The sequence below is a fragment of the Tauraco erythrolophus genome, chromosome 8, assembly GCF_009769465.1.
Source record: "Tauraco erythrolophus isolate bTauEry1 chromosome 8, bTauEry1.pri, whole genome shotgun sequence".
NCBI classification, from domain to species: Eukaryota; Metazoa; Chordata; class Aves; order Musophagiformes; family Musophagidae; genus Tauraco; species Tauraco erythrolophus.
Window position 1 is genome coordinate 16,752,871 of NC_141472.1, and position 27,095 is coordinate 16,779,965.

The 27,095-nt window shown below is 36.8% G+C and overlaps 1 protein-coding gene across 5 annotated transcripts in view; it reads right to left on the minus strand.

The window, feature by feature from the left end:
• The window catches only part of NBEAL1 (neurobeachin like 1), a 94,419-nt gene that overhangs the window by 56,557 nt on the left and 10,767 nt on the right, over positions 1-27,095 (minus strand). For 4 of the 5 annotated variants that reach the window (XM_086615311.1, XM_086615312.1, XM_086615314.1 and 1 more), the window contains exons 3-10: positions 17,229-17,320; positions 10,963-11,124; positions 9,549-9,630; positions 9,230-9,357; positions 7,119-7,201; positions 5,788-5,873; positions 4,255-4,561; positions 3,174-3,280 (exon numbers count right to left, since the gene is read on the minus strand). In XM_086615311.1, the coding sequence (XP_086471437.1) occupies positions 3,174-3,280; positions 4,255-4,561; positions 5,788-5,873; positions 7,119-7,201; positions 9,230-9,357; positions 9,549-9,630; positions 10,963-11,124; positions 17,229-17,320 (1,047 nt within the window). Of the gene's footprint in view, positions 1-3,173; positions 3,281-4,254; positions 4,562-5,787; positions 5,874-7,118; positions 7,202-9,229; positions 9,358-9,548; positions 9,631-10,962; positions 11,125-17,228; positions 17,321-18,406; positions 18,420-18,984; positions 19,017-27,095 lie in introns of those variants that run through there. The other variant, XM_086615310.1, reaches the window with a different exon arrangement.

Below are 27,095 nucleotides of genomic sequence, written 5' to 3' on the forward strand. Positions count from 1 at the left end.
ATACTGGTCATCAGCTTAGCCACTGTGACTTCATTTACAATATGCAACATGACAGGAGGGTCTCAAAAATTTACTTGTAAAAAGCAAAGACAACAGTGGGGCATTAGTAAAGAAACAGATACAGATGTTTAATCATTTTCCACTTATGTTTCATAGTAGATGAATGCTGAAAGTACCTAGACAGAATATTTTAATCTTCAAACAGCAGCAGAATTTCTGGGGTACATAGTCTTTAAGACAGGAAGAAAGTTAAAATATCTCTGCTATCACCCTAAGAATCAGACGGGTTGAAAATAGCTATATACCAAACATACGCCTATACTGCATCTTCAGCTAAGAAATTGCTCTGTTTAAAGTTTAAATTGCAAGGTTAAAGCTCATCCAAATACTTTCATAATTGATCACAGTTACTTTTGTGTGCAAAGTTTAGCTGTAACCTACCAAGGACTAAAATTTATCTTATTCTATTTTTAGATTATATTGAGATGTTAAAAAAATCCCTGATCAAAATGTTTTAAATATCCCTTAAAAAAAAAAGGAACAACATTTTCCTTTAGTGGGGAAAAACTAAGCATTTGTAATTTTTTTTCCCCTCATACATTTTGTTCAATTATCTACTAGGTAGTCTATCTGAAGAGGAACAACCTGAGAATTCAAATTCCACGAATTAGGGTAAACAGAAGAACAACACTCAAGATATTACTTTGACTTTCAACGGTGTGAAAGCACATAGTTAGAAAGGTACATCAGGGTCAAGAGCACTTAACACTGCAGAATAACTATAATATGCCTCAGAGGGTTATAACATTAACAAGTGGAAATAAGAACATTAAACAGAACCAAATACAGACATGCAAAAAAAAAAAAATCAACAAATTTTTCATGTGGGTACTTCAATTCTGATAATATATGTAAAATGAAAAAACATATTTTTATTATAATGTCCATATGGTTTTAATTCTTCTAATTAAAAGCTGTTGAGAAAATAATTATTTTTTTTAACCAGGCATACAGCTAGAGGTCGTTGTGCTTTGCTCAAAGTCTGACCTCTAAGGGAGTTTAATAGATGAGAAAAAGATTCAGGACTGACAAAGCAGCTTGTTAAATGACTCTCAGTATAGCATAAGCACCTCTCGACACCTCTAGAGTACAGTCCCTCCTTTCACATGCCACAGGCAAAAAGTAACATTCAGATCATCAAAACTTAAATGAGCAGTTCTGAAAAGTTTTTGTGCAGATCTCTAACCCTAGAGCACAGTTAAGGGAAGACAGTTTGCCCATAAGCCTTAAAACCAGCAAATATCAAAAAAAAAGAATCAATTCTAGAAGATTGTTGAACTGTAAATGACTAGGAAGTACGACTAGAAGTATGGCCTTGAACGCCCCAAGTTCTTTGTGGTATCCATAGGAGAAACAATGGTATGGATTTTCTTTACTCCTCCTCTCCGTGGAAATTTCTTGCCTTTCAAATTTGCTGAAGATTCAGTAACTTCCTGAGTTTCAGATATACGTATGGACTTTCCTGCTATCTGCAGAACCATCCTTTGCACAGCGTGCTGGTGAATCCAGTACCAAGGTTTTCACAGGTAAAGAAGAAAGACGTAGAAACAGGGTTCTCCACCTCCAGTTAATGAGGAGAAATCCTAATTCCCTGGTTAAATTAATCTTTGCTATTTGGCTTTGAAAAAGAATGGAGATACAGTGTATTGAAAAATACCAATATACAACACCTTCCCAGCCTCCACCTTTTCTCCACTTTTCATCCTCAGGTGTATTTTGACCATGAAAGGTTAAAAATAGCCCACTATGTAGCAAACTGGCAACACTGATATCAAATCAATTACAGTAAAATATGAGGGAAAAACCCCTCAAAAGAGAGTATCTTATGACATACATACAAGCAGAATTAAAACAAAAGGAGTAAGCTGCAAAAATAGAGTAGCTGTTCCTGCTTTTTTAAATTCCATCATTTGTTTATACGAGGGCAGGAACATAGCTAGAGTCTCCATAAACAGGTAAACATCACAGTACTTGATGATTTAAGAAGCAGCTAAAAAAGAAATTTGTTACAGAGTACAAGGTCAGTACAAAGATAGGCACGGATTCCCAAACAGAGGAGGAGAATGGAAAGGTCAAACAATGTATTTTTAGGAGGAGACAAAAAACTAGAAACGCTATTCCAAACACTTCAAGTCAGTTGGCATTCTGCCACTGATTATAACTATGGTTAAGACATAATCTGAATACATTTATTTTTAATATATCACTGCACTGATATATGTTTTATCCCAAAATCTATATGTATTTGAATCAAATTGCATACTGTACCTAGCATTAAACTACTCAGCATTAGAAGAGCTCAAAACAGCTATGTCACCAACGTATCACAAAAAAAAATATATTCCAGAGTTATATCATATCTATGTTCTTTTGCATAGGGAAAAAATGAAATCTACAAAGCAATCAGTGGAAGACACTAGCATGCAAATTATGACCATCTGAGATTGAGATGAAAACACAACATCTAGGAAAACACCAAATCCTATGTAGGAGGAGTAGAACAATCGAAGGACATTTGTAACAGCTTGAGCTCATGTTTTATGTCAGCTGTACAAGACTCAAATATTTTTAAACACTTAGAAAGGCACACCAGCAAGGTTTTTTAAAGTGGAAAAACATGACTCTGAATTAGATTTCAAACCTCCATCTGGCAGCAGTTTTAAGTGGCTTCCTAGCAATTCAGTGACAGAATATAAGAAAGAAAAAAAAACAAAACAAAACCACACCACAAAGAACACACATCACCAAAAAAAAAAAACCCACACAAAAAGTATGGGGAAGATTGATTCTAGTAACAACCTTAGCAGATTTTAGAGACTGAGTGGGGTCTGTAAAGGTGGTTTGCTCAGGACTCAGAATAAGCATTCATTGCTTTAACCAAAAGACAGACATGAAACACCTCTACTTCATTAGGAATAAAAAAAAGATTTTAGAGCAACCTGGATCTTTCAGATCTTTTATGGCATTAATGGCTCCAACCAACCCAAAGTTTTACTTCCAGTATGTAGACACTATAAAATTGCATCTAATTCAGAAGGTATAAAGGTAATTAATACACCTGCAACATTACAGGACAAGTTTTGTTAAAAATACGCTGAAAAGGAAAAATTTACCTTGCAGTTCTGCAACAGTCGAATGAGATGCTCAAAGCAGTTACTGTTAAGGAAAATTGCCTGCAGAACAGGCCTGTCTGTGCAGTCTAACATAGCTGTGATGGTATCTATAAAATTAAAACAGAACTGGCATCAAAGACAAAACACTTCCCAAATCGTCAAGCATTTTTTCTGCACATTATATAATAAACATAGGGAAAAAATTATACGACAAACTACATGCTGTGAATTCTTTGATCAAGAGTGATGTGTGTTTTAAGCACAGAGCACTAGGCCGAAAGCTAAACTTTTTGATGCTGTAAAAATTACCATGTAACCTACTACATCTGGAGAAAAATTCAACTACCAAGTATCTTTGATTGCTTTGGGGCTGTTTAAAGACATTGTAATTTGTGAGTACACAAGCAGCATGCCTTTATATAAAAGGACACAAACACTTGCTTCCTCATCAAGCAATTACTCTGCATTCTACAGCAGCTTTATATAGTAAGCATTCTTCATTGTCTCATTGTTATTCCTCAGTTTTCTTGGAAGTCTGGGAAAAGGAATACCTTCATTTGTATTTCCCATTCTGAACATCACAGTGGAAAAAACTCCAAATACTGAATTCTTACCCAATGACTTAAATCCAACTCTTTCAGACCATCACCTTTGGCCAATGTTTACAATAATGCTGTTTGAAAAGCGAACTACCACAAAACAGCCACAACATGGGTATTTTATTACAGACTCCTCCTATTCTGCAATTATTAAGGTGCTGATGAGCATCAGTTGTTGCCTAGCACAAGTGTTTTGTTTTGTTTTTAAAGGAGACCAGCAGTCTGTAAATCTTGACACTATGGTTAAATGGTAGCAACCCTATATGGTTTCTTCTGGTTTTGTTTTTTTTTTTGTAGTGAATGATTAAACAATGCATCTAAAGTATTGTCAATGAAGAAACGTTTGAAATTTTTCAATTGCTTAGCCAATTGAACATTTTTTGGTAGAACATTCAGTTATATTACTATCATGGTTCAAACATGACTTGTTTCGGAGTTATTATCAACAGACATGTAAAGGAACTGCACAGTTGAGTACTCACTCAGCATCTGGATCTGTAGTGCTATGAACCTGCTCTCCCACTGCCTGCATCGCCTTGGATTAGGTAAAGCTGAATGGTCTGAATTAAGCAACTTGAAATAGTTCTCCAATATTGTACTTGTCTCCACTTGCCGCTGGTCAGAACTGCTGGTTAGAAGGATATGGACAACTTCTGTCAGGCACTTCAGAGTCAGCTCTGCCTTCCTGCTCACTTCCTCAGGGTTCCTGTCATCCCAGTTTTCACAGTCTGCTAAAACACGCATCAAGACTTCCATGGTGGCAGGAGACACTGCTTGAAGAGCATTCCTCTGAAACACATGCAAGAAAAAAGTGATTAAGGAAAAATAAACAAACAAATAAATAGAATCAAATCTCTACAAACTAGAAATTTTCGAGTTATCTGAATCATGCAACATGCATTATTATGCCTGTTAATGCCCTGTAATTGTTAAATTAATATGAAACATTCTACTTGGGAAGCATTTCATCTGTAGCCATTAATATAATCCATCTTGTTCACTTAACTAGGCTTTATTTTTCAAAGAGAATGCTTATAGGGAAAAGGAAATATAATTTAAATGTATGTTATAAAATTCTTATAAAGCTAGCCTTGACAAGCTGCTAATCCTAAGTAAACCTTCACTTGAATTTTCATTTTAGATCATGAGATTCATGATACTTTCAAATTTTTGAAAAGTACATAAAAATTAGCAAACGTTTCTCTGGGCCCTGAGTGCATTTCCCTCACCTCCCTTCCTGAGGGTTTGACTGCACAGGCTCAAGGCCACCTTAAATCCAGCAGGAGCCCAGCCTCATAGAGAGCCTCAAGAAGTCTTGTCAGGGACTCCCTGTCTTCTCCTCCTTCACCTTTTGCCAATGAGGTCAACTGCCCTTCCTGCCTGGTCATCGTGCTCAGTCTCAGCTTGCTTTCTCCGGCAGAGCAGTGCCTGGCTTTGCTGCTCCCTGACAACATTTAGAAATGCTCTCTCTTCTAGATCATCAGAAGTAACATCTGCTTGTGACTAGACTAAGTAGCACATTACAGAAGTCAGCCAAGACAGTGGATGTTTGCTTTGCTGATGATAAGCATCCTCTTTTTTTCCACATTTTTTCAAACATTTTAAACAGATTCCAAGCTATAAAGGCCCTGTGCCTCTTACAGAAACAGCTTACTTCCAACATCAGGAATTAAGCTAGATGAATTTCATGCGTTGAAACAAAACTTACATTTTTTCATGTGGAAACTCCTAATTACCCACATTTTTTTTTATGATATGAAAATACTACAGTAAATTCACATGAATGTGGAGTTATTGTAGAGAGCAAATTTCTACTGTTATCCAAAAGCAGGACCTAGCTTTTTGCATTGAGATGCTATTGCACAGAATAACCCCAAACTTGTTAAGACCAACAAACAATTCACAGTCAATAATAAATTATTCTCATTTACGAGTTATGGTGTATTTATAAGCCTTAAACAATGAACAGGCATTCGGAGGCTTCAGCAGCTGAAAAGAGTTTAGAACATCCTTACCTGACCACCAGCCACAATAGCTCCAAAGAGATGTAGCAGGCAACATTTTAGGCTTTCCTTGAGATGTTCACTTTCTTGAAAACATTCTGATTGGAGTAAATAAGAAGGAAAAGGATTCCTTAATTTGGTCATACAAATTATACCAAGTTTCTCCTCTCAAAAAAACCCCAGCAACAAATGAAATAATAAAAAAAGCTCCTCTACTCCCTGCCATCATGTAAACTTTAAAAAATTTTCCAGCTATCTAATCTCCACTTTCTTTTACATAAATCAGACACAAATATATCAATTCCAGCATTATCAAAGTAAAATGGCAAAACCACATTGATTAAGAATTCACAGGGCCAGACCTTCGAGGAGGAATGGGAGAGGAGAGAACCTGCAGATGACATTACAGTAGCAACCTTTATAGTGGGTTTCCAATGCTCTGGCACAAAGATAACGGCATTTTACTGGCATCACCTCTTTGGTCTTTTTGGCAACTAGACTATTTTACATACACAGAGAGGGAACCTCAAGGGACAGGAGGAGTACATGACTCAAACTTAGCAAAACCAAATCCATAAATGTTACCACTCTCGGAATAGAACCTTTCTTTTTTATTTTCAATTAAAGCTGAGTTGACAGCTGCAAAAAGGACTGATTTCACTCATACCCCCACCTCTCCAGCATATTCCTGCTGCTTCAATTCTGTTGGCAGAAGCACTTTGGTGTACTCAACTGGCAAACTAGCTGGGCATCCCACCTTCCCAAGAATTTAAGTGCAGAACACGGCCACAGAATTCACACAGCCAATCTGTAATGGTATTTGTATTTGTACAAATTCCAAAGTAGCCATCATGATTTTTAATGATTTAACCAGAGACAAAACAGAGCAGTTTCCCAAACTGCAGTCCAAGGAGCATTTGCTAGCTGGATGGCACAGAGTTTCCTTCTTTCTATCTATTAAATCACATTAAGAGACAAAAAGCACATGAATACTCTCCTAAGATTATTTGTCCATGCAAGTTACCATTACAGTTGCTACAGGGAACTTACATGCAATCACTACATGTGCCCTAATAAATGGGAAAGTTGGCAATTCACCAGACCTAATAAACCACGTTAGGCACTGAAAGTGTAAAAAACCCAAGCTTTCAAAGATGAGCAAGAACGACAAGACGGTGATGCACGGAGCAAGAAACAAGCAAACAAAGTAACTCACTTCATTCAGCCTCAGCAAGCAAGGCAGGCGCTTTTACATTTATCAGGCATTGGGAAAGGAACTTGGAATCACTAAGTTCACTCCTCCAAAGACAACTATTTTTAAACATGCTGTTGATAATACTTACGGTAGAAGAAAGGGACAAACTCAACAGTGAGGGAAGCTGGTTTATACTTCTGTCTGCTCTTTTCAACTGTACTAAGGAAACGTCTGCAATTACATTAAAAAAAAAACCACACCAAAGAAATTAGATACAATACCTTTGTTTATGACTGACTTATTAATTTATGACTTCACAATAGAAAATTCTGTCAAAAAAATCAGGAGTTATCTTTTGCCTACAGCGTCAAAAAAACAGTAAAGTAATATTTCATCCTGAAAAAAACGAATTGGAGCTAATTCTGTATTTATTGTTCTGCTCCTAGAAATACCTTAAGCTTTTACAATACGGTTTAGTTAAAGAAAAAAAGTCAGCAATCTGTTATTTAGTTCTTGCTTATTGTAACTAAGCCACCACTTAGACTGCAAAATTTTTTAACCATGCAATCTGAAATGGGCACAAAACATAATTATGGGTTCGTTATGGGCAGGGAGGGAACCATTAAAGGGATATAATTCTACTGATGCACTTGCAAACTTCTGTTCAAAGATGTACATATCAATATTGTGACCTTCAATAACTTCTTTTGCCTAACTCAACTAGGTCTGCCTACTCTATTCTTTTTGGCTTCCTTGTTCCACCAGTTTAGAAAAATAGGTCAGTTTTTGAAAGAAGCAAGCAATGGAAGGACCTTCATGTTGCTCAGTTACAACCAAACACCTCTTAGCATATTCTCAAATTTAATTTTGTTTTAACTTCTAGACTTCCAGTAAATATATTATAATTTCTAAAATGTATTTAAATCATACATAGTTTCAGAACGCACAACACTTGTCTGTGGTGTGATTATATTGATCCATTGCCAAATTCTGCACCTTCTTTGGTTGTAAATTCACGGATTTGGAGTAATCATACTTACAAGATGTGCTAGCATTACCTATACTAAATCTGAAAACAGCTTAGCAGTACACTGGCAGGCCGTATGTGAGAACTGGTGTCAATTCATGCTCTATCCTAGAAAAGGGGAATTCTCATATTGCACAAAAATACCAGAAGCTGTGATCCTTACATGCTGCTTAAAACTTTGTGCACAATGATTCAAGCTGTTATTGAGAATACTACCTTTTGCTTCCATAACAGCCTCATGAAACCTGCAGTCCATGCACTACTATGGCATACTACAGGTTTCAAGCTACAAAGCAACCCCAGCAGCCAAGGTACACAGCTCACATGATCCCCGCTCTGTTTGCACAGAGCCGGACGAGTGACTTGCTGCACAAATGCAAGTCACAGAGCTAGCATAAATACCGTGCCATGAGAACAGACCTGAGGTTTTACAAGAATAGGTAACATGAAATATGATCTCTCTATGCCTATAGTTATTTGCAAGCACAGGCCCAATATTTGATGCATGTCAAAATGGTCCTGATGGAAATAAAATTGAGGACCTAAAGGAAAAGCAGCTCTAAATGACAGCAGCAAGGAGCAAACAAAAATTTCATCCCTTGTACACAGAGCAGAAAAACAAATTAACTACACAAGACTATGTACATTTAACATTATTGTAATTATTTCAGAGCTAATAAGGGAGAGCTCTACATGAAAAAGATCTCATAGAAATTTATAAGAGGTGTCTGAAGAGCCAGTTATAGCAGATAAAGTGAATCACTAGTAGTTTCCAAGAACAGGGCCTGTGCCTAGAATGACAGAAAATTAAGAATCTCAGAAAGCCCATTTCCTGGCTCTCTACACTTCCTACCTTTCAAAAAGCCTCACAACCCAGCTTTCCACTAAATGGAACAGGACATGTTAGTACTCTGATAACTGTGGTGGCTATGAAGTTCAGTTTCAAGTACGTCTGCTTCACGATGTTAATTGCGGTAGAAAAACTATTTCATTAATGCTATTCCAAAGAGTGTATTTTTTGGAAAAAAAAAACCAAACCAAAACACAGTATCAAGTGCTCAAGGCTATCAATTCTAACAGTTGTAAAATGCAACAGCAGAAGAATATACATGTAAGTACTTTTTATTTGTTTGACATCAAGTAGCAGTAGTTCCATCAGAAACTTTACAAACTGTTTATCTAAAGTTATCATAAAGCACAGTATTTATAATCCTGTCTTAGTCCACACATACCCTGCAATTCGCTGCCTCCAGTTTCGATATGGATCATAGAGACTTTCACAAAAAGCCAATGCATGTCTCACAAATTCTTCTATGGGAGTCTGATCTTCCACTTCTTTTTCTTTTGTTTTGCTTTTTAACTAAGGGGGGAAAAAAAGAGAAAGCTATAGTCAGAAGATTTCTAGAAGTTGAAAATTAACCTTGATCTCCTCCAAAACACTTCTGAGCCCACAAATTGCTCCCCACACAATACTATCATTGAAAAAGCAGATCGCATAAGCAGGGAGTATTGAATGGCAAAAATAACAGATGAGAATTGTAAACCACATACCTGTTGAATGTATAATGTAGTCATGGTGATAACATGGTTAATGTATGAACACATCCCAATCTCCTCCACATTAGCCAAATTTCTATGAAGACAACATAAAAACCACAGAAATGTACACAGTGTACAATTTGAGGCTAGTTCAAACAATGTTTGGCTTAGCATTCTGTCTATAATCATATAAAAGTATATCAGCATTTCAAAAATACTCTCCAAAAGACTGCATGTACTCAAATGTTTATCTGTCACAGTAACAGAGCTCACAAGTTTTCTTCTAACAGAAAGGAAAAGAAAGGCCTGAGTCACTCTGCTGTAGGCCAATTCTATCTGGAATTTGGGGTTTCAGAGGTTAAGCAGATTCCCAGGACACTTTAAATAGAAAGCTCAGAAAGTCATCTGATAAAGACAATAACTTCCACTTCTCCCACATTACTAGTGCATACACTTTCTAAAACTTTAGCAAACATACTACCTAGAAGCATTTATTCACTTTAAATTCTCCCAAGGAGAACATAAATAAATCAATAGCAACAAAGAAACAGCATGCACACATTATTTCTCAGTCTTGAGAACAAGTCATAAAAATCAGATACTGAAGTGATGACAAAAGGAGAATTTTTCAGCAATTAAGAAAGACTGACAACAGTTTGTAATTCAGAAGCACATTACCACCCTCTCTACTCAGCTTATATCTAATATTCCAGGATATTTAAACATTGCCCTACAGTCCTTTGTATTGTTTCGGGGTAAGGAGAGCCAAAGGACTCAAAAAAAGCTGCTTCAAATACTCGTCAGAAAAGGAGAGTTCTTATTATATTTTATCCCTCTCCTCTTTTAGTGCAGTTTACGAGAGAAGACTGAAGAAATAGTGAGGAATAGATCCCTAAAAAACTGTTTATTCACCTGCTTCAACAGAATCACAAAATAAGGCATAAGTTTCAGAAAGAAGCCAGTGGCATTAACAGTCTAATAAGTCAGTTTCCTAAGCTGTTTATGGAATTATAAGCATGTTAAGAATGTGAAACACTTCTTTCTGTACTATTCTTTCTCGAGTTATTTCATATCCAACACTTGTTAAGAGTGTGCCTTTTCTTTTAAAAGTATTCTCATACCAGGTACACCATAGTCTGAATTCCCATAGATTTATTTTATGTAATTACAAGGAATTTAGCATCTAATCCCCTTCTATTTAATTTCTCATTACAAACATTATTGCTAAGATGACTGCATTGCTCCCCCCTCTCTCTTTTATTCCCTCTTCCTGTATTTTGAAGATTGTGAGAAGGTGCATTTGTCTGTTTCTACCGGAAAGTGTCAAATCACATTGTACATGTCATTAGAATCTGTATTTATAAGCTGCATCAAGATTTCATAAGCAAAACAATAGCTTTGCTGAGGTAACAATCAGAACAAATACCTGCAAAGGATGATAAAGAATTTCACAAGTAAAAGTGACAGAGCCTGCTGCTGCTCTTCTAGTCCATCTGACATTTTCTGGACACACTGTAGCAGCTGGAGCCTGAGGACCTGAAGAATGTTATCAGGAAGCAGTGATATTCCTGGAGGAATGTCGTCCACCCTAAAGAGAAAAGCCACACACAGAATTGTTAATCATGCAAATGACACGTTGCAAATCAATTTCAATGTGCTCATGTAGTGTTCCAATCAACCTGTATAAGAAAGGTTACTAAACTGATGGCTCACAAACTCTAATGAATCACAAGGAAATGCCTGGTGGCAATATGCCAGGTTGAACTTCCTTTTCCCCAGCAACAAACTGCATTGAAATAAAAGTGTTAAAAATTCATTAAGTGGATTCCTAAATGCTCCTCCATGCAATGATCTGCCTTAATTGCCACAGAGAAATCACATGATCTTCAGCAGGTAAATGGTGGCCTGGGAAATCCCTAAATAAGGAAAAGGATGGCCACAATGGAATGAAGCATGAAAACTAAACAAGGAGGAAACATTTTCAACTCTCTACTGAAGATTAAAAGTGTCCAAATAAATGAGATGCTAATTATTAAACAGTTATTGAAGCCCGGTTCGTGTTCATCCACAGTGAACCTCATGTCTTTCTCACATGAATTACAAAAAGGCATACAAAATAAGATTAAATACAAAAAGAAACCTGTACACAATAAGATTAAACAAAGGAAGACTTTGGGTCTGAAAATCAGGGTCTGAATGTGCAGGAGAGGGAGCTCTCAAAAAGCCATCTGACTCTTGCACAATGATTTTGCATGAAAAGCTGACTCATCCTTTTTAGTTTCTGGATATCATTAACCCAGCAAATAGCAGAAAAAATCCTAATTATTTTTAGGAGAGAAAAAAAGTAACTGTAACAAACAACAACAACAACAACAAAAAGAGTGCTGCGATGGTGTTAAATGTAACAATTCTACTAAGCCCAGACATGGCCCTGAAGAACATTGGCAAAACCAGTAGACTAGAGTATCTAAACATTCTTAGAAATACACCAGTGAGAACCAAAAGAAGACAAGGAAAAAAAAAAAAAAAATCACAAAAAAAGATCAGTAGCTAAGCCAATGTTCCAGGAACAGTCATACAGAAACCTATTTCAGCAACAGCATAGGAATATATAAATGTGTTAGAACATTCTCTGGGATGAAGACTGTTTATCCACTGTTGCACACAAGACAGAGTGCCTTTGGCATCAGCTGTTTGCCCTGACACATTCTCCATGAACTCTACACAGGAAACAGAAGACACAAGCAAGAGCCTTGCAGCGTACAAAAGCCTTCAACACGGCCAAAGCCAGGTGCAAAATTACAACAAACAAAATGCAGCTAGCTCAAAAACTCACTAGTATCACACTTGCTTACATACATCTGTGTAAGAATAAGTATCAAAAAGCGTGGAGAAATGCAATGACTATACACTGTGATATCAGTTATTGGAGGCAAATGGGGAACAATACATTGCTTAGCTTCTAAAGTTGAAAAGGAACCCTACATAGAAGGGAAAAAATGAGATCAAATTTAGTAAAACAACTAGGCAGATAGAAGCGACAGCAAGCTCCATGTCCTAGAAAACAAGTGCTACCTACATGTATACAGAGGACCAAATACTGTTCATTCCCTTGCCTCTTCAGAGTGTAGTGCCATTTGCTTTTCGGATCCTGAGATTCAGAATCTCGAGGGATTCAGAAAGTTTTAATATAAATTTTACAGGGCCTAGGCTCTAAACTGATAGAGACACTAACCACAAAATTGAGAGCAACCGCTATTTTCCAACACAACTGCCAAGAAATTTTAATTTCTGTGATAGCAACTTCACCCCTCAAGATGCCAGAAGATCCATACCCTCTGAGACTACAAGCGTGGCTCCTCATAATCTGACAATTCATTATCTCTGTATTAGGGAGACCATAATTTTTGACAGCTGAGATCGCATATCCAGAAGTAATTTCCCTAAAATGGCCAACGAGTCTTTTTCAGTAAGATCATAAAATGCTTTGCAAGAGAGCAAAAGGCATACCCTTCATGCCTCATGACCCAAAGAATGTTTTCTCTGCAGTAGCTGCCTGTCCGTGCTCTTGCACAACCCATGAGAATTTACTGCCTTATGCAAGACTGGCACAAGAAATACTAATCAGGATTACTCAAACTGAATATAGTATAGAATATATAAATAAATATAAATATTTACAAACAATCAAACTTCTTTTTACCCCAGAACAAATTACTACTATATGAGCCAAAAAATCTAAGTTAAATTTGTGGACATGTAGTATCAATTTTTCCCAACAAGACTAGCTTTGTAAACTAAGTATTCCAAAAAGGAAGGGAAAAAAAAAAAAAAATCTCAAAAATCATACTGACATGAACTGACATTCTTATTTGACTGCTAGTAACCTACATCAAAATTATGAGACAGACTGTGACACATTTGGGCTCTTTTTGTTTATAATTTCCTTGTATTACTTTGTCTTCCTTTATAACACCTGAGATGGCAGTTTATATTGCTGCACAATCATGTTAAATTAGTCTCTAAATTGTATTCACCTATTACAGCTCAAACTCACACACTGGGACTTTCAACCTCTCCACCAGTGGTAAGCACTCTGGAACAAAGTGCTATAGAAAACCAGGTTTTACTTTTCAACAACCATGAGACCACGTAATCAGCATTCCTACCATGATTCCAGCGTCATTTTTATGTGGGTTTGAAGTCAATAAGTTAACAAAGTATGATTTTTCTACAGGACTTTGCATGAGCTTCCTTTAAGATCCTTTGCTTGAGATCATGGAAACCAGCAGTAGAAAAAGAGCATGACAATGCCCTGGAGGCCTTTGTTGTTTCTACAAGTATTAAACCAAATGACAATTCCCCTCCTTCAATGACGGGGGAAAAAAAACTCCCACCAGCTGGCAAAGGTTTTATCCTTTTCACAGTAAATACCTATGAGATGAATAAATGTTTTTAGAGAAAGAACAGACAAGTGCATTAACTCTTTTGTGCTAAATGCTCAAAACCATCAGCATAGCTATTTTCACTTTTTCAGTAAAATCACCTCACCTTTTCAGTAAAATCATTGAGAAACACCATTAATGAACCATTTCACTTAAAATATAGGGTAGATGCACAAAGACAGAGGTAGAACTGAAGCTGTAAAAGCCTATAAACTGCATAACTGTATAAGCTCTACTTATACAGTCAAATCATACCACTGGACACACTCATCCTCTATATTCAGAGATCTCCTAATTCTGTACTATGCAGCATCTTTCAGATTTCCAAAGAAGATTTCAGGAAATTATATATTTTAATTTACAGAAGAAATACTCTTATCAGTTAAATCAGCAAGTGACAGTGCCAATTAAGAGTCCTTCTTTCAGGGAAAAAAAAAAGCAAAACACTAACAGTTTCACTACATTTCTTAAGGGGTGTTTTCTTGGATGCTAAAAAAACAACATGTTTTACATTGACACAAAATTTCATGCCTGTCTTCCAAAAGGTTAGTTTTGTCCAGCAATCTGCACAAGCTTTCTTCTCCCTACACAGTTTCTCATTATTTCCTGGCATTTGTCCTTCAGTACACAAGGTCTTTCAGCCATATAGTTGTAAAGCATATCAAGATTTATATAAGGAAAAAAAAAGTATTAGTCTAATCAGTAGTTAGTTGAGTTCACAGGGTCCTATGGCCCCTAGAGAAGGGTCACTGGAAACGAGCATTTGGTGGTTCCACTCTGACCTACTTTTTTTTTTCCAGGCTCAGTATTATCAGTTCCACAATGCAAATTCCTGCAATATAAAACTACAAACCCCAGAAAGATGCCACTTTTCACAGGCCAGATTATCTCACAAATGTAAATAAGTGCAGAAACTGCAAATCGTTGTTAATTCTAATATCTGCTCTCAAAATAGTGTAACTTGTAATCCAGCCTTCAAAGCACAGAAATGATCTGCCTTCATCCCTATGCTGTTTTGCTATGTTTTCTCTACATCTGTTAGACAAATGAGTCTAAACCCACACGGGTCTATCCTTCCAGACTAAATCGCTAATCTCGTCATTAACCTCAGAAAAATACACTATTTTTATGTTCACAAAACTACCAATTAGCACAATGAAGATGCTGCTATTGTTCTGCACAACTAAGCTTCATGTTTGTTTTTTAGCTTTTGTTAAGTTGCTGTAAAAAAACCCCAACAAAACCAAACCCAAAAACTATGAACACATATAAACCAAAACACACTTAAAAACCCCAAAGTATCAAGATATTCTTTCCTTCCACTGTTCAGATTTCAATATTAAACAGTATGTTAAAGATAACCTGTGCCAAAGGATAAACTTTTTTCCTTAACTAAACACAGTAAGATGCATTTTTGACACCACAAAGAAAACAGATCTTCTGTAAGAGCACAGAATTAATTTGAAGGTCTTGCTTACTGGTAATTGCACTCAATATTTTGCATTCAGATAGGCATTATGAGGAAATTTTAATACAGAGAGCAGAGAAGTCCAGTTTTTATCTGCTGAGATCCAGTTGCAGCATTCTTCATTTCCTTGTAACAGTAGAGGCTATCACTTACAATTCAAACACGATCTGATCCAAAGCCCATTAAAGAATTTCCATTGACTTCAACAGGGCTTGGACCGCAGCCATCATGCAGGGAGAGCCACGCTTTGCATTCAACCACCAGTAGCAGTATCAGCTATAATACAGACATCAGTTCTCATGATTTCCAAATCTTGCAACATATGTGATTTCTTAAAACCCTTATTTCCCGGTTTTGACTGGCACAGAGTTAGTTCTTTTTAGCAGCTAGAAGAGCTCTGTGCTTTGGTTTTAGTCTGGGATTTGTTATGAGAAGAATGTTGATAGCGCACTGATGTTTATAGTTGGTACCGAAACATCAAGGACTTTTCAGCTTGCTGTGTTCTTGCCAGTGTGCAGGAGCACAACAGGCTGTGGGGAGCATAGCTGGGACAAAGGGTCCACAGCTCCCTTATGATTTGAATTTAGATTTAGGATTGAGGGCCAAATTGGCCAATGCAATATTCCATATCATGCAACATCATGCTCAGTATATAGATGAGGGTTGACTGGAAAGAAGGGCTTTTGCTCTTCCAGGACTCTGTTCCGAGGGCTCTCTCTCTTGGAGCACTTGCTCTCTCCTTCTCTTGTGGGCCTCTCGCTCATCCATGATTGCGATGTCAGGACTTTCCTGTTTTGGGACTGTTAACCAGGATGGGACAGGCCTTGGTCACCAGGTGATGAGCAATTATACCATGCATCACTTGTTTGTATATCTTATAATAATTATATACATATATATATTCATATATTATTATTAAATTGTTCTTATCTCAACCCACGGCTCTCCTTCGCTCTGTCCCTTTAATTCTCTTCCCCACTCCCTGGGGCTGGAGGAGGGTGAGCAAGTGACTGTACGGCGTTTAGTTGCCGGCCGAGGAACCATGACACCTTAGTTCATGCAAGCATCTCAAAAGCAAGAGAAAACATCCAGTGCCTAAGTTTCTACTCCTCATTTGCAAAGTTAGTGTTGAAAAAACAATCCTTAGAACACAGCACACAAACGCAAAACACCAAATATGGAACTCCAAAATTAGACTTCAATATCATCTCATGATTATATCTGAGAACTTGTGGTGAGCAACATGAGCGAAGTCAGCAATACTTTTGCCCTGAACTGAAGTCTTCACAGATACAAAGAAATCACTTTAAATTCTATAATTTGTGCATATTTTCATTTTTAAAAGGTTTTCAGCTAAGACATCCAAATCTTTCATTAAGCATTTCATCTCATCCTTAATCTTAAAGCAATCCCTGAAATAAAATGACAAAACTCTTCACCTATATCTTACTCCTCTTCAGTCACTGCTCATGCAGATACCAAACACTAATACTGACTAATACTATTTCATATGCAACATTTATTGAAAAAACAATTATATTTCTATAAGCAGGAACAAGTGAATACTCATGGCATTTCCTGATACAATGCAAATACCAGTATTTGCCTAGTTTCATCATTCCCAACCCAACTTGACCTTCAAAAGAATGGGAGTGCCACCCAACAACTGAAAACCTTTCTTTTGTTTAAAGGCAGTATTGCCGTTGAACAAGACTGGTCTCTAGGCCAGGTCTGTTTCAGATATCAAACAAAGATGAACAGGTCTGTAATTCTACATACCTAGTTGGGAGCTTCTCAAAGTCCACATCCAGAAACTGCTCATAGCTAGAAACAAAACTATCCAACCAGAGCTTCAGGTAATCTGGATCTTTCTGTAAAAAAGAAGAGAACATTAGACAATATTGCACTCAAGGTCATCGGTCAACAACTCTGTAGTACAAACCTGAATGCAAAGCTTTTCTTTAAAGCATTTCAAATAGGAGAAAGGAGGGAATATGCAGATTTTTAGAACTAAAATAAAAAAAAATTCCACTGTGTCCTTCGAAATTCTCAGTCATGTTGTGCTGATGTGACATTCTTGCTGTATTCATTGGTCCATGCGCTTTCGCTTCCTGGTACCAATGCCAACCAAAGCGTTTTAGCTTCTCCCCCCACCAACAATCTTCACTCACTCTCCCGAGTAATACATAGCAGCTTTACAAAATTACTAGTATATTCTAGTCTTGATAGCATAGGCTTTAGTACAAAACACTCTTTATACCTTACAAAATTAAATAAGAACTCCAATGACAATCCTAATCACAAAATAATTTTGCTTTTTGCTTCATTCGTTGATCAATATGGCAGCTAGCAGCATATTAGAGCCAGATGAAGTGTTCCAAGAGACAATGCAGGGCCTGTGACTTGTATAGTAGATATCTATAAAACAGGTAGGAAATTAAATTTAGGCTTCCTAGTTGTTCTTAGTAGAGCACAGAGGCTCTGTTCATGACCAGCAGTTCCTCAGGGCTGGGTACTGTGCCAGCAGAGAGGACAGATACTAGACACTGTAGGATTGCCAAACAGACAAGACTTGCAAAAGCAACAGGTAAATCGTATGCCAGAAGCATCTGACTGATTAGATGTTGGTAACTTAGGGCTTAGAAATCACTAGGAAAAAAAAAACACAACACAGTCTTCTAGCTTCTACTAATCTATCTGCCTTAGTAAGAAGGCTTCTCTTACAGCCATTGTTATAATGTTACCATGTTCAGGGTCATTCCCCAGCAAACCCAAGATTGTCAGACAAGTCATCTCTGAGTTTGGTAGCCCTGAACCTGAAATCATGTCCAATCTTTGTATGTCCAAAACCACCTGTGTTTGTTATTTACACCAGACCATTCTGAGAACAGAACAACAGGATATTCTAACACAGAAGAAATTCAAGGGACATTAAGAACATGCTCTGAAGGAGCCACTTTGCAATACAGACTTGAATAGGAAAAAGATCTGCCCCTGGGGAGCTGGAGAAAGATCCTAAGGAGCTTTCAACTTTTTTTTTTTTTTTTTTAATTATTCTTACAGAAAATTCCACTCCATCCACTTTGGAACTGGACCACTACGGTGTGGGAGTACCACACTTGGGATTATCAAGGAAAACAAGCTCAATTTCAGTGAAAGCACTGTAAAACAGCTTCACTGTCTAGTTTACTGTCTTTTCACTGAAGAGGAAACGTCATTATCAACGTAACGTAAGAAGCCTGAGGCAGTGGTTGCTGCCATTTTAACGTCTAATGAAACCAAACAACCTGTCATACATTCTTCTATCACTCTCACTGTTTCCCATCCGCAAGCTCAAAGCAAGTGGCTTACAGATAGGGGAAAGGAGGATACTTTCACGTGACGTGTCTACTAGATAGCTATAAAACAGATCGGAATTTAAATGTAGGCTTCCTAGTTGCTCTTAGTAGAGCACAGAGACTCTGTTTGTGAGCAGTAGTTCCTCAGGGCTGGGTACTGTGCCAGCAGGGAGGACAGATACTCAACCACCGCAAACCACCACAGGAAAATTCTGTCAAAACTCGCCATTTGAGATAGCCTCACTTTAGAAGTCAAGCCACTTAATTTTCAAAAGTGAGCTGCCAGACCATAGCTAACACATTCCTCTGCAAGGACCGTACAGTCATGTCCATTAATACACAGCCCACATTCTATGTCACAAATAATTTTCAAAATAACTTTTAAAATCTGTAATACTTTAAGCATATATTTTAATTATTTCCAAATCCATTCCATAACTTCTAAAATTTCGCAAAAATTTTAAACTTTTTTGTCCATCCTTCTCTTTTCCTTTTTCTGTATCTTCTCACACACACACACACACGCTGCAAAATTCTTCTCAGAGCATCTTTCCACAGCAAGTACAGGAGTTATAAAGCATGGGAAACCCCTTCTCATTCTAGACTTTACCCTTCCCCATACCCCCAAAGACAACTCTAACTCAAACGAGAAGTGTCAGAAACACTCAGACACAATTTATTTCACTAACACTATTAATTATATATGAAATGTGTTCACATACTGTGACAACAGGTGCCAAATCAAACTCTCAGCTAGACACATATCTTGTCTGATTATTTGCTTCCACGGCCTTTACTGCATTTTCTTGTTCTTTTTTCCTAATTACCTTATTTCCCTTTCTTCCACTTCATTCCTAATCTCTCCCTCCTTCATAAGGTTTCTTCTCATCTCTGCTTTTATTCCCCTTTCAATGGTTTTCTTTTAAGCCATCACTCCCTTTCTTTTTATGTTAAAAATTTGTCAAAAAAGTGTTGTGTCCTGTGAGTTCAATGCAGCCTTGTCCTCATGTTTAATATGCACAGAACTACCCAACGGTTAAGTTATCTTAACCGCACACCTATTAATTGCCCTCAAGATGAAATTGCAACATACAGAATGCAGGAAGCTGTTGAGATAAAGAACAAATTCAATGTTTCCAAGCTACTGTTTAAGCTACAGAGGGTGACAGATTATCTCAACCAGGTGAGTACAGAGCACACGTTTTCCAGGTTCAGAGATTGAACACCTTGAAAATCAGACCAAAAGATGGGCAAGTAGTAAGACTTGCTAATATCCTAAAAGAATGAGCTCAAAGCAGCAGAAGATGCTGTCCTTCAGACGTTATAGCTTTTTAGAAATGGTTGTGTATTTAAAGATTTAATTTTCCTGTAACTCACAGCAAGTTACTTTAACCACATGCAAGCTATTTCACAGGGTCATAAAGATGAGGAAAACCAGGATACAATTTTAGCAATTACAATATACCTCAGGCTACAAAGGACAAAGCAATAGCGCCCATGCAAAGTAACCAAGAGAAACTTCACCATATGCATGTGTCCATGCCTTTAATGACAACGCACATGTATGTGGAAAAACTGAAACAGTTTGATGGTTTTTTTCGTGTTGAAGGAACTGCTTTGTTTTTTTCTTGGCATAAGTAAGTTCCCCTTGAAATATAACATGAATTACTAAATTGATTCTATTTGTATTCCAAAATAAAATCTTTTGTTGATACAGCTGAGGCTCATCACTAGTTGTTGATAGTAAACTTCTGTAAGAAAACTTAGTTTTTCTTGGTCATGTACCATGAAAGCAGCTGTGCTGGTAACATCATTATCTGACTTAAAGTTGCTTTGACAAATGGTTATGGATGAGAGAAGGGGAAGGAGAGGACAAAAGGCAAAATTAGATTAAATGTCTGTTTGCTCCTTTTTAATGATACAGCCTAAATCAGCTTCAAGCTTAAGATTAAATTAAACCTTATCCTTGAACTATAATGCCTTTGCAAGGCTATCAGTGCAGCCTAGCAGTAAGAGGGAACACTGGCAGACAAAATACGCAAGAAAAACCAATTACACAGATGACAAGAGTACGCCACAGATGTCATAAAGGCCAAAAGTTTTCGCTTACCTGTAGTGCACATACAGCTCAATTCACCTTGCCACTAAAACTCCTCCCAGCTCTGGTAAAAAACAACTGCAGTACTGTTTGATCATTGCCCACAGCACACTGTTAAACCTAACTCCCTTCTACCTCAGTCCCCTGCCAGCCAATTAATTATATATTATTCCAAGTTATTAAAATAATCAGCTTTGATATCAAAATACCAGGTAACACTACTGCTATCTGTCAGTAGAAAACAGCTTACACCATAGATGACTCATTCTGAGTCAAGTCTAGAGATTTCCATCCAGGCAATAGCACTAACTCAACACTACTTGGAGAAAAAAAAAAATAAAAAAAAAACAATCATTGAGGCAAAAAAGTAATCACGGTAACTCAGTAACATAAAACCCACTAAGAAACAAATCTCCATTATAAACCTCCTAATAAAAGTATGCCATCTTTCCAGAAACAAACAAAAATGAAGACTTATGAACTAGAAATAAATCATTCCAGGAAAAAGTGACCTAATATTTAACAGTTTTGCTACAAATTAAGATACATGAGTTATTTCAAAGATGTTAGTAAGCAGAAGTTAAAAACAGCTTTCAAACTTTGATTCTGGCCCAGGTTTTCCTTATTCTTTGTTAGCAGCAATCAGCCCAGATCTCATATACCAGTCACCTGTAGAAAGCTGCACGAAATCTAAATTTTACTGAAGCAGTTTTAAGAAAGTAAACTTACAATGGTAAATGTTATACACAGCAAAGTACACAAGAATGTGCATTCCTAAAACACAGCTAAATATCTACCTTTCATAAGACCATTCCACATGTTTCAAATGCATCTTATATTTTCCCAAACTACGAGCATGATGGTTTTTAGGAGAAAAACTGTCATTGGTTTAAAATTCTAATTCCATAATAAAAACAGACAGTAGTAATGGGTATCAGCTGCTTCAGGTGCACCATGTACACTGCAATTATCCTATCCAGCATCTTTATCCTGAATTGAACTTTTTTTTTTTTGAGGTCAGCTGTCATTTAATCTGAAGTTTAGATTCAGTGGATTTTAGAATTTATTTCTGTTGAGTTCTCTTCCCACTCACCTTTTCAACTACCCTCTATTTTCTCATGACAGAAGTGGTAAACCACATTACCAGCAGATCATAAATTGACCTAATTTTAACATGAACACATTTGTGTTCTTCAGATCAACTTTCCAAGCCAGTACATGTTGCAATCTGACAAATATCGGTGTTACCGCGTGGCAGAGGATTGCATATCCCACAGGTATGGCAATACTTCAGATCTGTGTTGCTACTGAGAGCAACAAATCACGGAACTGCAACCCAGGCTCCAACTGATTCACTACAAATTCTTAGCTAGTCTATTGTATCTGCAGTCCTCCTAAGGAAGCTGCGTAACTTAGCCAGACCATAATAAAGCATCATAAATACTCAGAAGCCTTGTTACCAGTAAAAGCAGTGAAAGCCATGGAATACATTCTCTTATTTCCCACTTTCACAATTATCCTTTTGTTGTCCTTCTGCAAACAGTTGCTGGAGGCTGCATGTCATACAACAGCTCCAAATTGTTTTCCATGGTGCTGGTTGAAGATGCACCATGCTTTTAAAGCACTGCTTACAAAGCAACGTATGTTTTGATAACACACCACAAGGACAAACTGTGATAAACCAATTTTAGACTGGCATTCTTCCCCAGCCCCGCCACACACATTCTGCAGACATGCCCTATGAGATTAGCAAGAAATGCAGAAGGAAATTTTTGGTTGGTACAACAGCAGTAAAAGCAGAAAGAAGCTGCATGTGGTAATAAAACACCTTTCACCAGTTACACCTTTCCAATCACTAGAAGATTAGAAAATGTTGATTTTTGAAATCTTGCAGCTCTCTAAGTCACAAGCCTAAGCATTTAATTTATTTACCTGAAACTTGCCTAGCTGTTGTGCAAGACAGATTTCTGTATCTTATTTGAATAATAATTCATATATAGAAACTGTATGCCTTAAAACTTCCGGAAGATAACTTCTCCATGGCTTGAAATTCCAAGAAGCTAAAATCCAACTTAAGTTAGCCATTTCTCTTCATAACGATAAACTGAAACAATAAGAGTTTTAACAAGGCTATCTTAAGGGTGTCATTGTAAGGATATGTGCAAATTAAAAAAAAAAAAAAAGTAAAAAGTCCTTTAGTTGATAGCGACAAGCCTGCAGAGCCTAAGCTTAGGCTTCTGAGATCAACATATTGTAATGAAGGCCTGTGAAACTGTTATAGCAATAATCGGTCATTTACCTGCAGTAATGAAAAAACAAGTCTTAAGCCTATTAAATCAAATGTAGCTTAGAGCACCTGAAAGTGAAAATAACTAAAATAACTTCCTTGTTCCTTCTCTTCCTTAAATACCACTGGTTTTCTTTAAAAAAAAATAAAACAACCAACAACAAAAAGCACAACGCAAAAAAAAAACCACCACAAAACAGACAAAAAAACAAACAAGAAAACATCACATCCCCCTTTAGGCCTCCATTTTCATGAGATCCCCCTCGGCACAGTAATAGTTGTCATAGCTCTTCACACTTTAAAAAGAAAGACTGCCAGGCCTGAGCAGTAATATGTTTATAACAGGTACCTAAAAAAACCCAAAAACAAAACCACACAAAAAAAAACCAAAACAACAAACAACCACAAAACATCCAGAAGATGTTTGTTTTGTTTTGTTTTCTTTACCAACACAGTTAATACAACGCTAGAAAGAAAAAAGTTTGCTAAATAAAACCAGCCTACTGGTCTACAGCAACAGATAGCAATACTGTGGCTAAACATCACAAAACAATTAGCAAGTTTCTCATTTTAACAGTTGCAAAATATATATAAACTCTAGCGAGGCCATCCTTAGACTTGGCGGAACTGGGAAACAAGCTCTCAATGCCAACACCAACTTTAGTGTTTAACAACACTGAATCAAAGCCAGTAGCAGAGAGGAGGTGTAATACACCTCCAATAATAAGTAATCCAATACCCACCTGACAAATACGACATTTTTCTAAGGCAACGAAGTGAAAAGAAACTATAATCAAAATCTACAAGTAACTTGGGACAGGTTCTTGTCTTTGATGTACTAAATTATCTAGAAATTACAATAGCTTTCTCTACTCTTTACGAAGACTGATGAAACAAATGACAAAGAAATGTTCCAATCCAGTCATTTTTTTTTTTCGGTTAGTAACTAGTTTGCCTATGCAAGAAGGTCAACAAGATTTTTTTGCACCAGTAATTTTTAACATTTTTTAATTGTAACATTGTAACATTTTTTAAATTGATAACAAGCCAGGTAATATTGAACTCTTACAGCTTACTCTAAGTCAAATAAAATTATTTTACTAAAAATTAGCATTGAAGTCCTCCCACTGAAAAGTCTTTAGACCTGTGCCAGTAGAATACAGGCACATTTATCCAAGGTTTCAAATCGACACTATTTCTGAATTTATATACCAGTTGCTTTTAGATCTAACAGTAACTTCCACAAAGCTTCAAGCAAACAGACACAACCAGAAGGGCAAAGCTCAGTACAATTTTTGTAGCTACGTTCAGGAAGCATTAGCTGGTGAAAACAAAAGCTGGACCCACCCGAGGCTATTTGCAATGTCACATTCCATGCTCTAAAGGCAAAAATTTCCTGCAGAGCAGTTAGTTCAGAGTCCGACTGTCAGACAAGCCCTACTTGTTTGACAAGACAGTTGTTTGAAGTCGTTAAATTTAACACACAGTCATAAAATAGCCAGCCTGCTCCGACGACTGCGCGTAGCAATCGGTCAACCTTCAAAGTGGATTTCAGCCCAGAAGCACTACCATAAAATCTCACTGGCACTGGTATTATGGTAACTAATCCCCCATCCCCAAGCATTATCTTTAAAATATGAACAATCCCTTGGTGTTAAGGCTGAATTAGACCTACAAAAAGTAATGTTAGGAAATTAAGCATGAAATAATGCCTTTAGATCACTGGTGAGTTTAATAGTCTTAAAACTAATTGAAGGAGTCTGCATAAAGCAGAATCATAGAACATTTCTCAACTCTATTTGAAATAAACGATTCACTGGGGGATTAGAAGGCTTGTTTTAAGGGAGGTTTTTCCTCTTCATGTTTTCAGTCATAAAAGGCAACATTTTCAGCACAAGATCTCCTAACAGCCTTTATTCTGAAATATATCAAAGTGCTTATGCTTTTTGTGAATCTTCCAAATCTGTAAAATGCCAAAATAAAACCTGAAAAGCTTCGTTATATCAGCAATACTACAGTTAGAATTAATAAAAGACTTCATGATAAATCACTCTAAACTGGATAAATCGCCTTGATAAATTCAATTCTAATTATCAAGGGAATCAATTTTGGGCACAATTTTTCATTTTAAACACAACACTAATTTTGAATTAGCTGCTGATCCAAAAGAAGAAAGGCTCCTGGCAAGTAATTATAAACCTCCTTTTTCAAAATTCACACAAGCATTCTGTTCCATTTCTGGAATTAAAAGAAAAAGGAGGGCGGGGTTTGTTTTATAAATGGGAGTTGCAATGAATCACAGCAGAAACAACTATTTTGGGACAAGTTAAAAAGCTCTGTTTACCAAAATAAACCTACACCTGTCCATCATGATAAAATTTAGCTCACAAACATTGGAAGCCAAACTTAATATATTTCTTCTCTTTTCAAAACAAGAAAAATAATTGTAATCTTCCATTAATGCCTTAGGTTAAAGAAAAATACAACTATCTGAGAGCTGTTATTCAATTTCCTTTCTATTTCAGATCCCCAACAAAACTGGAAAAAGAAAATGAAAGAGTTTTCTTAATAAAATGGAAGTAAAACCTCTATTTTTTCTTTCCCTTGCTCTTTTTTGTTGATGTTGTTTTTGATTGACAATACAGCTACAGCCTTGTAGCTTGGAACCAGCATGTGACTGATGCCATCCATGGGCTGAATCTAGTTAATCCGAACTCAGACTTTAATGTCATCGTCACACGTGATAGAAAACACCACTAGGCAAGTTCCATGTACAAGCTGGCACACGATATTTCAGCCTTCCAGAGCCCACTGCACAGTACACTTACCAGGAATTTACCATACTGTGACATATTACCTTCTATTAACATTCACTTTTCCCATCAAAGTAGACATAACGAACCAACAGTAGCAAAAGCCGGAAGACGTATTCTAAGCCTAAGGAAACAAGAAGCGTCCTAAATAATTCAAAGTCAACTAAATTAACATGATATCAAAAGTCTACAGTGTCAAGATAAGCCTAAATTGAATGAAAATTCAAGCTATAGCTTAGGAAAGGTTTAGAGTTTAACACTTGATTGTTTTTAAACTCAAAGTTATGCCATTGTTTTACATGAGAAAATAGATGAGTTTTAGCAACAACACAAAGTCAGCTTTTGCCCTATGAAGTTTCTAAGTTTCACTGCAAAGCAAGAGACGATAAAAGTTTAACACAGACACATTGAGAGGAAGCAGGATTGTGCTACAGCAGTAAAACCATCAGCCTATTATTTCACTATATCAACAGCTAAATATTGTCAAGTCTTTCAGCAGATAAAGGCTGAGAGCTTATGTACAGCTTATCAAAAAGAAGTCTATTTGTTTCAAAGTTTCACGTGGTTACTTTACACTGAATTTAACTAAAGCAAATTTTTTTTATTTCTTTAGCTATGGATTTAACCATTCGTTTTTGTCTTTTCAACCTCACCAGGCCTTACATTAACACTGTACTGCAGCTGAACTAAACATTGAAAGTGCAAAAACTCAAAATCCACTTTTCAAAAGCATCCTTAAAAAAAATCAAAGGCTCAAAAACTAAGACACAGCAGAATATGTGATACTTGTGCAACTGCTGTTTGCCATCCATTGCACTTCTGCTGGTACAGTTTTTAAATGATTAGCCCAGGTAAACAATGAGGTCCGATTTATGCAAATAACACCCTTGGTCTCTATATCCTGCTTTATTCCCAAGAGCTTTACCCATCCAGTATAGTAAATGATGCAGGGTCCTGTGGAGAAAAAACTGTATGCAGTCATTCCTGAGCCAACTGTACTCGTTGCCATTTTTGAGACTTTTTTTTTTTATTTTAGGTTACCATACACAACAAGTAGTAAAGGACCATCTTTCTCATCACAGTATTTTCTCTCCCAAATTTCAAGTTTGC